At 52.1% G+C, this 11,922-nt stretch overlaps 1 protein-coding gene across 1 annotated transcript; it reads right to left on the bottom strand.

Annotated features, from left to right (window-relative positions):
• Positions 1–674: 674 nt before the first annotated feature.
• Positions 675–11,613, bottom strand: LOC148451012 (uncharacterized). Its single transcript, XM_088462381.1, has 3 exons — positions 10,880–11,613; positions 3,046–3,132; positions 675–2,798 (listed from the first exon to the last, which is right to left on the bottom strand). The coding sequence occupies exons 1-3, from the start codon at positions 11,580–11,582 to the stop codon at positions 1,675–1,677; spliced, it is 1,914 nt and encodes a 637-aa protein (XP_088318507.1). The 5' UTR covers positions 11,583–11,613; the 3' UTR covers positions 675–1,674.
• Positions 11,614–11,922: the final 309 nt, after the last annotated feature.

Raw genomic sequence — 11,922 nt, forward strand, 5'->3', positions numbered from 1 at the left:
ACTTGATGCTGGAGAGGAGAATGACCACTACTATTTTGTACAGAACATTTAAAACAAAAAAATTGTTACAGTTCTCCCACAACCAAAAATATTCCCTGCCGGAATAACATCTGCTTAGAAATGGACGGGGCAATAAAGGGGAGGTAAGTGATCGGGTCCATGTACTCTCCCATACCGCCTTATTTTAGTATTTAGATAATGCTCCCCTCCCCGGGAGACTGTCCCACATTAGACCAGATGGCATCATTAACATGGCAAACAAGTTATACAAACTGTAATGGAGGCAGACTAAACCTGAGCACGGTTACTGCAATGTGTAAATCACCCTTAAGTGTGTGACACCCACCAAGGGCCAAGCGTAAAAGCCCCCGCAGCGCTGAAAGTGCAGATGTTTCAGCAATTCTGACCAGAATTTAAGCAGCCATTTTGGAACAGGTAATGCCAACGCTGGCGCTGCTATAAATCAAGGGGCAAAATCACCAAGTCATCGCACTTCCAGCACCGCAGAGGCCATTACATTTGGCTCTACAGGTTTTACTGGGGCCCTGCAGAAAGTTCAGTGTGCATAATAATAATACTACTTTCTATTACACCCCCCCGCCCACCCAATATTTACATTAGAGGCCTCTTACATGTAGAAAGCGTCCAACAGATTAGTGCACGTCACAAGCAAATGACAGATTGATAAAAATTAATCGTTTATTGCATGAAAAGATTAAAAGGTCCAGTCGTTGGATGAGTAACAAGATGATGGTTACAGCAAGAATCAGCCTCATCCGCCAGTCAGTTACCTCCCAAATAATTGGGGTCTCTCAGCAATTTAAAACCAGTCCTTGTTTCATGCTCGATCGTTCCAGAAGCCTATCTGGTTTAGGATTATTAGGGCCCCAGAGGAGCCACCTTTGGATTCAATAGTTCTCAGACATTCTAAAGGGACCCGAAATTCATCATAGAAAACTAGAAAGGTCTTTTTTTAAAATAAAATTTAAATTAAAAAAACAAAAAAAAAAAAACCTATATGACAATACTCCTCTGCTAATCAGCATCTTTCTACCTGTTGGGTGTTTCTGTACAGTTTATAAAAGACACACAGTGATGTCTAGTGACGCTACAATCGTATTCTCTCTACATCTGCTGCCCTACAGCCCGCTTTAAAAATAAAAACCTCGCAGCCTCCACGGCGACGGGATTCTGGCTGACCCGGATCTCAACGTCTTTTCTTTCCACAAAGACATAATTTGGGATGAGAATTAGTTTAAGGCCTAAGTGTCCGGGTGACTGATAAAAAAAATACTATATATATATTTTGTATATTAGATACAACTCCAACCCCACCCCCCTCCCACAAATAGATCTATACAAAACACATTGTTCATTTTCCCCCAGAGACCCGCACAGCCTGAGATAGCAAGACACTGAATTGTTGGGGAAACCTATCTACAGATTTCATTACAGCGACATAATGAGAATCTAGCAGGACAGACACTATATTCTTCTCAATAATAATAATAATAAAAAAAAAACCTAAATAAAAAGTAGATCTTTTGTCCATTAACCACCTTTCCAGTGTCGGAGACCGTCCTGAGCGGACCGCTCTGCAGGTATCGGGGAGGTGACCTTTGTAACCAGCGAAGCCAGTACATGAAAGGAGGAACTAGTATAGTGGGACAAAGCTCAGCTACTCGTGGAAGGCTCTGGAGCTGGCCTGATGGGGCGCACTGGTTCCGGGCAGGGCTTGATGAGGCGAGGGCGCCCTCTGCGTCTTGCAGACAGAACAGGGGGACTTTTCACTGCAACCTCAACTACGACAGGGGGGTCAGCTTTAGCCTTTTGTGTAATAGCCACGGCCGGGACAGCGTTAGTAACTATGAGCGTGCCATTAGCAGGGGGGGCCACTTGGGGTTGGCGGGCGGCAGCCCTCTCCTGTCTGAGCTGGCGCAGCTCATCTCGAATGTCCGTGAGTACTCCCAGCAGCTGCTGCTGCAGTTCCCTATCTTGAGACCGCTGCTGCTGCTGTTGGATCCTTTCCTCCTCCCAGATGCCAAGCTCCCGATGGTATAAGGAGTCCCACTGCTCCTCCAACTCCAAAAGCCGATGCATATTTGCCCTCCAGGGACCGCTGCGCTCATCCGGTTCACAGGAGCAGTCTCCATTAGCTGCAAGATCTCCGCCCGAAGAGGGTTCCCCGTCTTGGGAAGAGGAGGACGGCATGGAGTCTTCCTGTGCGGTCTCGCTCGGTTGGGGAGACCTAGACTGTCCCTCCCACTCATCCTGGTTCTCCTGCCAGTTGGCTTGCTCCCGTGAAGGGGAACCTTTGCTGACCTCTTGGCTGTCTTCATCCTCGTCCTCCAACTTCAGCTGTATCGTGTCCCCGTCACCGCTTACCACAGAGGCCGCGGGATTGTCCCCCTTACCGTTGACACTGCACTCTGTTTGCCCTGTCGCATTAGCGAGCGAGCCTTCAGGTGAGGACACGATGGAGCTCTGAGACTCGCAACGCGTTGGAACCAAAGCAGGCCGGGCAGGTTGTGCCTCCTGCTTCACCGCAAGTAACTCCGATGTGGCCGATACGATGGTCTGCTGTGTCGGGAGCAAGTTCTGGGTCGCCACCAGCGTGCACACCTCTTTCACAGCCGGCCATGTCTCGGTGAATGGTTTGATTGTGACAGTTTGGGTTACATCCATTTCCTGGTCGTCGTTTTCCCCATCTTCTGTTATGTGGACGAAGGAGAGTTGGGCGGGGGAAGTACTGACCAGCGGCGAAATCAGGGAGAGGTCGGCAGTTGGTCTGGGACTTGCTGTGAATGTAAAGGAGAGTGTCAGATACACAATGCAATACATCAATAAGTACATTACACAACACCTAAATCTGCCTGGTTACATGTACTCTATAGAAAAGCTGTAAGGACTATGAGTTTATCCAATTGTCCTGGTTCCCGGTACAGCCGTACGCGAGGCACCTGGTTATTTAATGTGTCACACTATGAACCTTCTGCTAAAGTCACCAAGTGCGGAAAGGCGCATTTTAGTCGCTCTTGTACCAACCTGTGGATCCCAGCCTGTCACTGCCGATGTCGGAGATGGTGCCCGGGGGTCCTCGACAAGTGAAGAAGATGGACTGTCGGGGGACACCTGGTGGAGGGAAAGCGGACACTCAGTAATGACATCTTTTTCTTGCAATCATCATAAATAGAGCAAGTTAGTCAAGAAAACCTAATCAGAGGTGGACAATATATGGACTTTAGTAGCGACATCACCGTAGAGGCGTGATCCCACTGACCCCTGTACAATGTAAGAAACTTGGCTGCATTGGTCCCCGGGCAGCAAACTAACCATAGAAAGATAATCTGCATGTTTTAGAACGGCCTCTTACTTAGGACAAGATACAACTACTCCCACCCTGCGTTCTCTTTATTCAAACAGAAATGTATCTGCGGAACAGTCATTAAGAACAGACTGTTGCCAGCGCACTTTTAATGGCCAAGATAACAAGAGATATGGTAAGAACTTACCTTTGTTATCTCTGTTTCTACGAAGTCCATAGGGTCCACAGGGTTGACCTTGGGGGTATAGGTTGGGAACCAAATCCGGGCACCACGCAGTTAAAGCTTTTAGCTCCCAGGATGCACTGGGTCCACTCTCCCTATAACCCCACCCCCAAGCCAGAGGCACCTCAGTTTGTAAGTAGCCAAAGGCCGGAGGAGGAGAGAAAAAGAGAGAGAAAACTGGAACACTCAATAACCATACTCACCGAAATGGGAGACGGAAAACCGGTGACCAGCCACACAGCCCATATGAAGCCAGGTGCGTCAGGGCGGGCGCCCTGTGGACCCTATGGACTTCGTAGAAACAGAGATAACAAAGGTAAGTTCTTACCATATCTCTTGTTTTCTACTTCAGGGTCCATAGGGGGTCCACAGGGTTGACCTTGGGGATGTCCCAAAGCAGTTCAACCAAGGGTGGGGACGCTCCTGTGCTGAGAGGAGAATCCGTCGCCAAAAAGGAAGCATCCTGAGAGGCAAAGGAAACCAATGCCTAGAACCTTAAAAAGGTGTGGACAGAAGACCACGTGGCCACCTAGTAAGGCAAAACAGCCGAGGCGCCACAGCGAGCCGCACACGAGGGTCACATGGCCCGAGAAAAAACAAGCATCAACAACAGGAAGGCCTACCCATGGGTAGGCCCCTGAGGAAGACCTACGAGGCCATCCAAGCCAACATTTGGTTATAGGCCGGCCATCCTTTCCTGTGAAAACCAGAAATCTCAGACCACCAATAAGGAGTCCGATTTCCGTAAGGAACCTGAACGGATCACATAAATCCAAAGAGGCCAGACCACAGTCAATGAGGCCACACCAGCCGAGAGGACTGTGGACAGAATGGCCGTACCATAAGTTCCAGAATAATATGGAACCTGAAAACCACTAAGAAGAAACACAGGGCGAGAGCAACTCCCACCCTGACATGATGCCCTCCAGAAGAGGGAGCCACATGAGAACGCTCCCAATTCAGACACTCTCCTGGTTGATATAAACACCCTGAGAGAAAGAGAGAGCCTAAGCAATAGACCATGTAATGGCTATCACAACCAGCGGTTCCATTGACTGTCCCCGGAGGTAACGAAGAACCACTACTTACTCCCAAGGAGTCCCTAGGGAGGACAAATGGAGGCATAATCAAGAAAACACTCCAAAGGATGAACTGGATACCAGAGTGAAGCAATTCCATATCTTAACCATACTGACAGTGTAGAGATCCGCACTGTCAGGAAGACCAGGCCAAGTGTGAAACCCAAGCCAGCCGGAAGAAATGCCAGAATATCTGGAAATCCTGGACACCGGAGGATTGTATCGACAGGTACAATACCATAAGATTTATGGCTGCCACAGTTTGTGGTAGGTCCCAGCAAAAGCTGATCCATGTGCTCTAATCATTCCAACGATGACAAAGCCAGGGAAGCCGTAAGACCACTGTAAGGACACAGTCAAAGACAAACGACCCAGGTCCAAGGCAAAACCAAGGACCCTGAGACAACAGGTCCGGGCAGTGAAGCATCAGGGATGGAGTATCGATGTAGAGACTCCGAAGATCCAAGTACCCCTGACATCTGGGGCAATCAGGAGCCACCAGCAGGAAAGCATCTCCGTCTCGATTGAAAACACTTCCAAAGACCTCGAGGAAGAAGGGAGACCGGAGAACACAGGTACACAAAGTGGAAGGACCACTTCACCGACAAAGAGTCGCTGAAGTTTGCTTCAGAATCCCCAGAGCTGAACTGTAACACCATAGTGTGATAAAGTCAGAAGGCCATGAGGGTCACCTCAGGGGGGCCCCCCCTGCTCACCAGGAGATGAAACCTCTCTTGGGGAAGAGACTAGTCCCCGGGATGCACGTCGTGACGGCTGAGGACTCCCGCTTCCCAATGGAGAGCTCCTGAAATGAACGCTGCCGAGATGGTCGGGAGGAGACCCTCGGACTATGTCCGAATATGTGACATACCTGTCATTGCCACCCAACGAACAGTGTTGCTAAAAAGGAAGCCACTGTCCTGACCCTGTCGGACTGAACCTTTTCAGGTTCACCGGGAAACAAGAGTTATGCCAGAGTAAGTTAATTGACAGGGTGGAATCGACAGACGTCCAACTGCACTGAAAAGGATTCGATCCAGACACTGTCCCTAGCAAAGAAAACCCTGGACGAGATGGCCATAGCCACCCGGACAGGACCGACTTGCCTCCGGAGAGAGCATCATCGTTTGAACAGTTATCCGACAGAAAAAACTCATTCCATCTGGAGATGAGCCAATTATGGAAAGGCCTGGAATGGAACTGAGCCCATTCCACCATGCATCCCAGAGTGTAAAGACATCTGTCGACTGCGCAGACAACCATGTACTCCTAATGGAAGAGAGGAGATTCCGTCTTACGCCAGAAGAATTCTCAGATTCTGAGAATCCAGCAGGGATCCTAGATGAAGAATACCCAGAGAGGGATGCAGGGAGGACTTTTTTCCCGTTGATTAAACGTCTGCACCCTGAAGAAGCCACAGTCATCCTGACCTGGCCGTAAAGTACCCCGGTGATCCCGCTAAGAGCAGGAGGCCGTCCAGGTACAGGAGCATTGGGATATACTGAACAGAAGAACTGTCAGAAAATCCAAAACGCTGGTAAACCCCTGTGGGGCTGAGGACAGTCCCAACAGGCAGAGCCCGAAAAATTGTAAGTGTTGCTGTGATACAGCAAACCTCAGCCCATGCTGAGGAAAGGTCTCTGTAAGTACCCGTAGGCACGCGTCCTGTATATCCAGTGATACCCTAAAGTCCCCAGGTTCCAAACATCGTATGATGGAGCATAGGGATTTCCTCCTGAGCCCAGGTAGCTTTAGGAACTGGTTCAGGGAATTGAGACAGAGAATAGGCCAAAGAGGACCATTCAGCCACCGCACCAGAAAGAAAACAGAACAACCAGTCCCTCACTGAGATAGTGGGGATGGCCTAATTAGCTCCGCTTACCGCAACAACTGCATAGCTTTCTGGATCTGTAAGGCCCTTGTAAAGAGGGCGTACCCTCCTACCCACGTAGCCGCGGCAACTTGACACTAATACCGGGCGAACTGAGAAAATCGGTAGCTCCCAGTTGTAGGCCTGTCCCGTCAGACTGAAGAGATATCCGTAGGTTCAGAAGCAGGATCGGCTGGCAGTCCAGGCCTGCTCGGTACTGGATATGTCGGCCCTTGTAGATGCCGACAGTCTACGAAGAAACAGACCTTTAGGCTGACCCAGAGGACAAAAAAGACTTAACAGACTTAGTCTGAGGCCTTGTAGTGGGCATAGCTGAAAGCGGTAAACTTGTCGTTAGTAATACTGCCAATGTTACTACAATCTTGTCAAGGTCAGGACCAAACAATATCAACCCTAAAGATGGTATCTGCACCTCTGCATTCCCAGAGCGCAGCCATAGGGTATTACGGAGGATACAGTCGCAGCCGGAACTCTGAAAGTTAGGAGACTGGTATCCAATATAGGCATTTCCACCTATGACAACAGCATATATTACGTGAGCGACCAAATACATTTGAACCCCCGACGTGTTGGAGGGGAAAAAACGTTACAAATGCATCAACCCAATATGCAATAGTATTAACCAACCATGCTATAGCCATGGTAGGATGGGTAACAACTCCTGAAAGCAAGTATACTGATTTCAGGCAGAGTTACCACCTACGGATCCGAAGAATCCGACCACGCAGGAATGGGAGGCGTAGTAACGTCTGTAATCAGACGAGTAACACGCCCATCCCCCCCAGGAGGGGCTCGTGATGACCCTCAGGGAATTTGGGACAGGAGGCCAAACACTGTTGTAACACCTCCTATCTGGCAACAGCCAGAGTCCCGCTATGCGATCCACCCGCTAGTCAGCAACAGGTAACCCGAAGGCACGCAATACTGAGGGTGTATGATACAGGTGCAGGTCAACATTCACTCTAACCAGAATGGACCTGCTACCAGCCCTAAAGCAGGGATAATAATACCTGAAATAGGCTTCCCCCCGTGTAAGAGGGAAAGAGCCCCGAACAGTATCCAGTTCACGGCAGAGCCAACTGGGAAGTAACCACAGGGCGTCAACCACGCCAATTAGCGTTTCTTAGAAAACGACATCCACCCAGGGTGGCTGTTGTGGTAATCCCTGCGAGGGGAATGACAGACTATTGTGGCACCAGGGGGAATTCATATACTGCGAAAAACCCCTGCAGGGAGCGATAGTCTGTGTCACAGGGGAAGAGTGCAAGAAACTGCGAGATACCCTGAGATGAAAAGGGCAGTATGGTGAAGTAACCCCAAGTGAGGTACAACAATGGGGCCCGCCCGGCGATCCGCAATTGAGAGGATCCCGAGAAAACAAACCGCCCAAGGGGGTCGTGAAAGAGGCCGGCACCAGATGACGCCACATACAGAACCCTTTATGAGTCAAATCCTCCGCACTAACACCTGCAGCACATGACTTGCAGGATAGTAAAAATGGGTGCAGTATAACGCTCTATCTCCTGGTCAGACATATCTGACCAATCTTGGCGGAAATATTAAGCAGCACTATACTGGTCCTGACTGATGCCAAAAATTAGCTGCAGGGACCCATTTTCAGCATATGCAACACACAGTTCCATCTAAAATATGGCAACGTGCAGCACGCAACAGTATGTGACAAACCACACAAATATTAACAAGTATATAAATGTGAGGTCTCAGAACCACCCTAAGTACAGCTGTATTAGGGCAGATAAAGAAAAGGGATAGATATACACTGACAGGTGAGAGAATAAAGTACAGTCAGCACTAGCATAAGTCACATACAATGCAGATATATACATATATACATAAACATGTCATATAATATACTGCACTATTACACTGCATTCAACTGCCCAGATTCAGTGTCTGGGAAGGCTACAGCGCTGTGTACACTGACCTGATGGTGAGGTACGCAGGGGGACTGGACTCACTGCCATCCTGAGAGATTTCTGCTGCACCACAGAGATAAAATGGCCGCTGGAGACCTCAGAGGAAGCGTGGCCCGCGGAGGAAGCAGCTCAGCGACGCCAGACTGTGGATACTGAAAGGCGCGCTGAGCTGAGGGGAGGAGCCGCTGTAACAGGGAAGGCTGCCTCCCCTGGCTGGCTATTAACCCCCGGGACGCCGGCTCCCTGCACCGATCGTTAAGTCCCTGGTGGTCTAGTGGACACACGGGGTATGGGGGCCCCGCCGCCACTGCCGGCGCCTCCGGTCTGTCCCCTGAGACCGGAGGCACAGGACTGCATTTGAAATGCGCGGATCACCGCAAGCGGTGATCCGCGACCTTACCTGCTCCCCGTGGATCCGGCAGCAGTCCTGGGCGCCTGCAGAGTCCGGCTAGTACAGACTCTGGGGTCCCGCTGAGATCCCCAGATCTGTACTGGCGTCTCAGCGCCAGCGGGGTGACGGAGCGGCAGCTTAGACGTCCTATGGACAGTCCGACGCTGCCGCTCTGAAGAGTCCAAAGTCCATGAAAAAACTTTGTCCCTAAAAAAATAAAATAAGCTTAGGGGCTGCTAATCAGCTCCCCCTGCGCTAACGGTGACCCGACTCCGGCCGGGCACCAACTTAAACTGAGGTGCCTCTGGCTTGGGGGAGGGGTTATAGGGAGAGTGGACCCAGTGCATCCTGGGAGCTAAAAGCTTTAACTGCGTGGTGCCCGGATTTGGTTCCCAACCTATACCCCCAAGGTCAACCCTGTGGACCCCCTATGGACCCTGAAGTAGAAAAAGCCTATTTTTCTGCCAAATACCTTCTGTGCCTATTAACCATAACAAAAACAACAGATCAGGACCCAGTAGGTTAAGAGAAAAAGGGACTGCAGTCTGTGCCACCCTATACACTGTCCCCGACCAGGGAACAAGAGCGAGTCCTCCTAGAAGCTATAGGACTAAGGTGTCTATTCAGCTGGTTTCAGATCTACACTGTCACCTCAGGGACGGGATGGAGGACAGACCTCAGGGACGGGATGGAGGACAGACCTCAGGGACGGGATGGAGGACAGACCTCAGGGACGGGATGGAGGACAGACCTCAGGGACGGGATGGAGGACAGACCTCAGGGACGGGATGGAGGACAGACCTCAGGGACGGGATGGAGGACAGACCTCAGGGACGGGATGGAGGACAGACCTCAGGGACGGGATGGAGGACAGACCTCAGGGACGGGATGGAGGACAGACCTCAGGGACGGGATGGAGGACAGACCTCAGGGACGGGATGGAGGACAGACCTCAGGGACGGGATGGAGGACAGACCTCAGGGACGGGATGGAGGACAGACCTCAGGGACGGGATGGAGGACAGACCTCAGGGACGGGATGGAGGACAGACCTCAGGGACGGGATGGAGGACAGACCTCAGGGACGGGATGGAGGACAGACCTCAGGGACGGGATGGAGGACAGACCTCAGGGACGGGATGGAGGACAGACCTCAGGGACGGGATGGAGGACAGACCTCAGGGACGGGATGGAGGACAGACCTCAGGGACGGGATGGAGGACAGACCTCAGGGACGGGATGGAGGACAGACCTCAGGGACGGGATGGAGGACAGACCTCAGGGACGGGATGGAGGACAGACCTCAGGGACGGGATGGAGGACAGACCTCAGGGACGGGATGGAGGACAGACCTCAGGGACGGGATGGAGGACAGACCTCAGGGACGGGATGGAGGACAGACCTCAGGGACGGGATGGAGGACAGACCTCAGGGACGGGATGGAGGACAGACCTCAGGGACGGGATGGAGGACAGACCTCAGGGACGGGATGGAGGACAGACCTCAGGGACGGGATGGAGGACAGACCTCAGGGACGGGATGGAGGACAGACCTCAGGGACGGGATGGAGGACAGACCTCAGGGACGGGATGGAGGACAGACCTCAGGGACGGGATGGAGGACAGACCTCAGGGACGGGATGGAGGACAGACCTCAGGGACGGGATGGAGGACAGACCTCAGGGACGGGATGGAGGACAGACCTCAGGGACGGGATGGAGGACAGACCTCAGGGACGGGATGGAGGACAGACCTCAGGGACGGGATGGAGGACAGACCTCAGGGACGGGATGGAGGACAGACCTCAGGGACGGGATGGAGGACAGACCTCAGGGACGGGATGGAGGACAGACCTCAGGGACGGGATGGAGGACAGACCTCAGGGACGGGATGGAGGACAGACCTCAGGGACGGGATGGAGGACAGACCTCAGGGACGGGATGGAGGACAGACCGGTGGATACACATCTCCAGGTAGTGCCCACACCTTTCACCATGCAGGCAGAGTGCACTATGACTAAGGATCAAATACCTACCGGGTTCCATGTACAGGCCCTCCTGCTCTCCATCCAACGTGCAGTGGTGTCCAATAGTAGAGGCCACCAAGTCCTCCAGGGGGGTGAGTTTGGTGTCTATGATTGGGGTTGCCCCAGGAACGGGGGCTACCTTGCTCGCCGTTCTCCGATGGGTGATCTTTCTCTTAACTTCCAGTCGTAGATCCCGCCACTTGTGCTTTAAGTCATCGATCGTGCGGGGGGTGTAACCCAGGTCATTAACGTCTCTCTGAATCTGGTTCCACAGCTGGCTCCTGCGTTGGTTCCTGCGGGTGGACTCGGTGCGCAGGGCCTCTGACCCATACAGGGCGCTGAAATGTTTGACTACGTCCTTCACCAGTGTCTCAGTCTCCTCATTGGAGAAATTGGCCTTCCTCTTCCTGCCTGTGAAGGGGCTCGGCCCAAGCGGCTGCAACCCCAAAGGATCCTTGATCTGGACAGTAGTGATGGAGTTCTGCGACGTGGACTCTGTGCTCATGGGAACAGCAGGAGAGTCTGTCTCAGCAGGCTCTTGTTTAGGTTCCAGTTTTGGCTCTAGCTTTGGAGAATTTGAGGTGTTCAGGGAGCTGGAAGGTGACGTGTCCGAAGAGGAAGCGTCCGAATCTGCCATGGCGTTGGACTCTTGGGTCAGGCGAACTGCGGCTCTTGTGCCTATTCTCCGAACGGGAAGCGCTCCGTCCGACATATGTGCGGCTGGATTCAAACGCTCAGCATTACAATCTGGTTTTGAAAGTAAAAGAGAAAATTAATAAGGCTTTTCTTCAATATGCAATAAACACAGTTCTAATGGAAATAACAAGTATAAAGGGGTATCAGCCAGGGGAAGGAGGAGGAGGAGGGGGGGGGACCGGCAGACAAGGCATCAGCGAGGAGGAGGAGGAGGGGGGGGGGGGGGACCGACAGAAGGGGCCTCAGCGAGGAAGAGGAGGAGGGGGGGGACCGGCAGACGGGGCCTCAGCGAGGAGGAAGGGGAGGAGGGGGGGGGGGACCGGCAGACGTGGCCTCAGCGAGGAGGAGGGAGGGGG

Source organism: Taudactylus pleione, unplaced genomic scaffold (assembly GCF_031769625.1).
Source record: "Taudactylus pleione unplaced genomic scaffold, aTauple2 ptg001222l, whole genome shotgun sequence".
Lineage (NCBI taxonomy): Eukaryota > Metazoa > Chordata > Amphibia > Anura > Myobatrachidae > Taudactylus > Taudactylus pleione.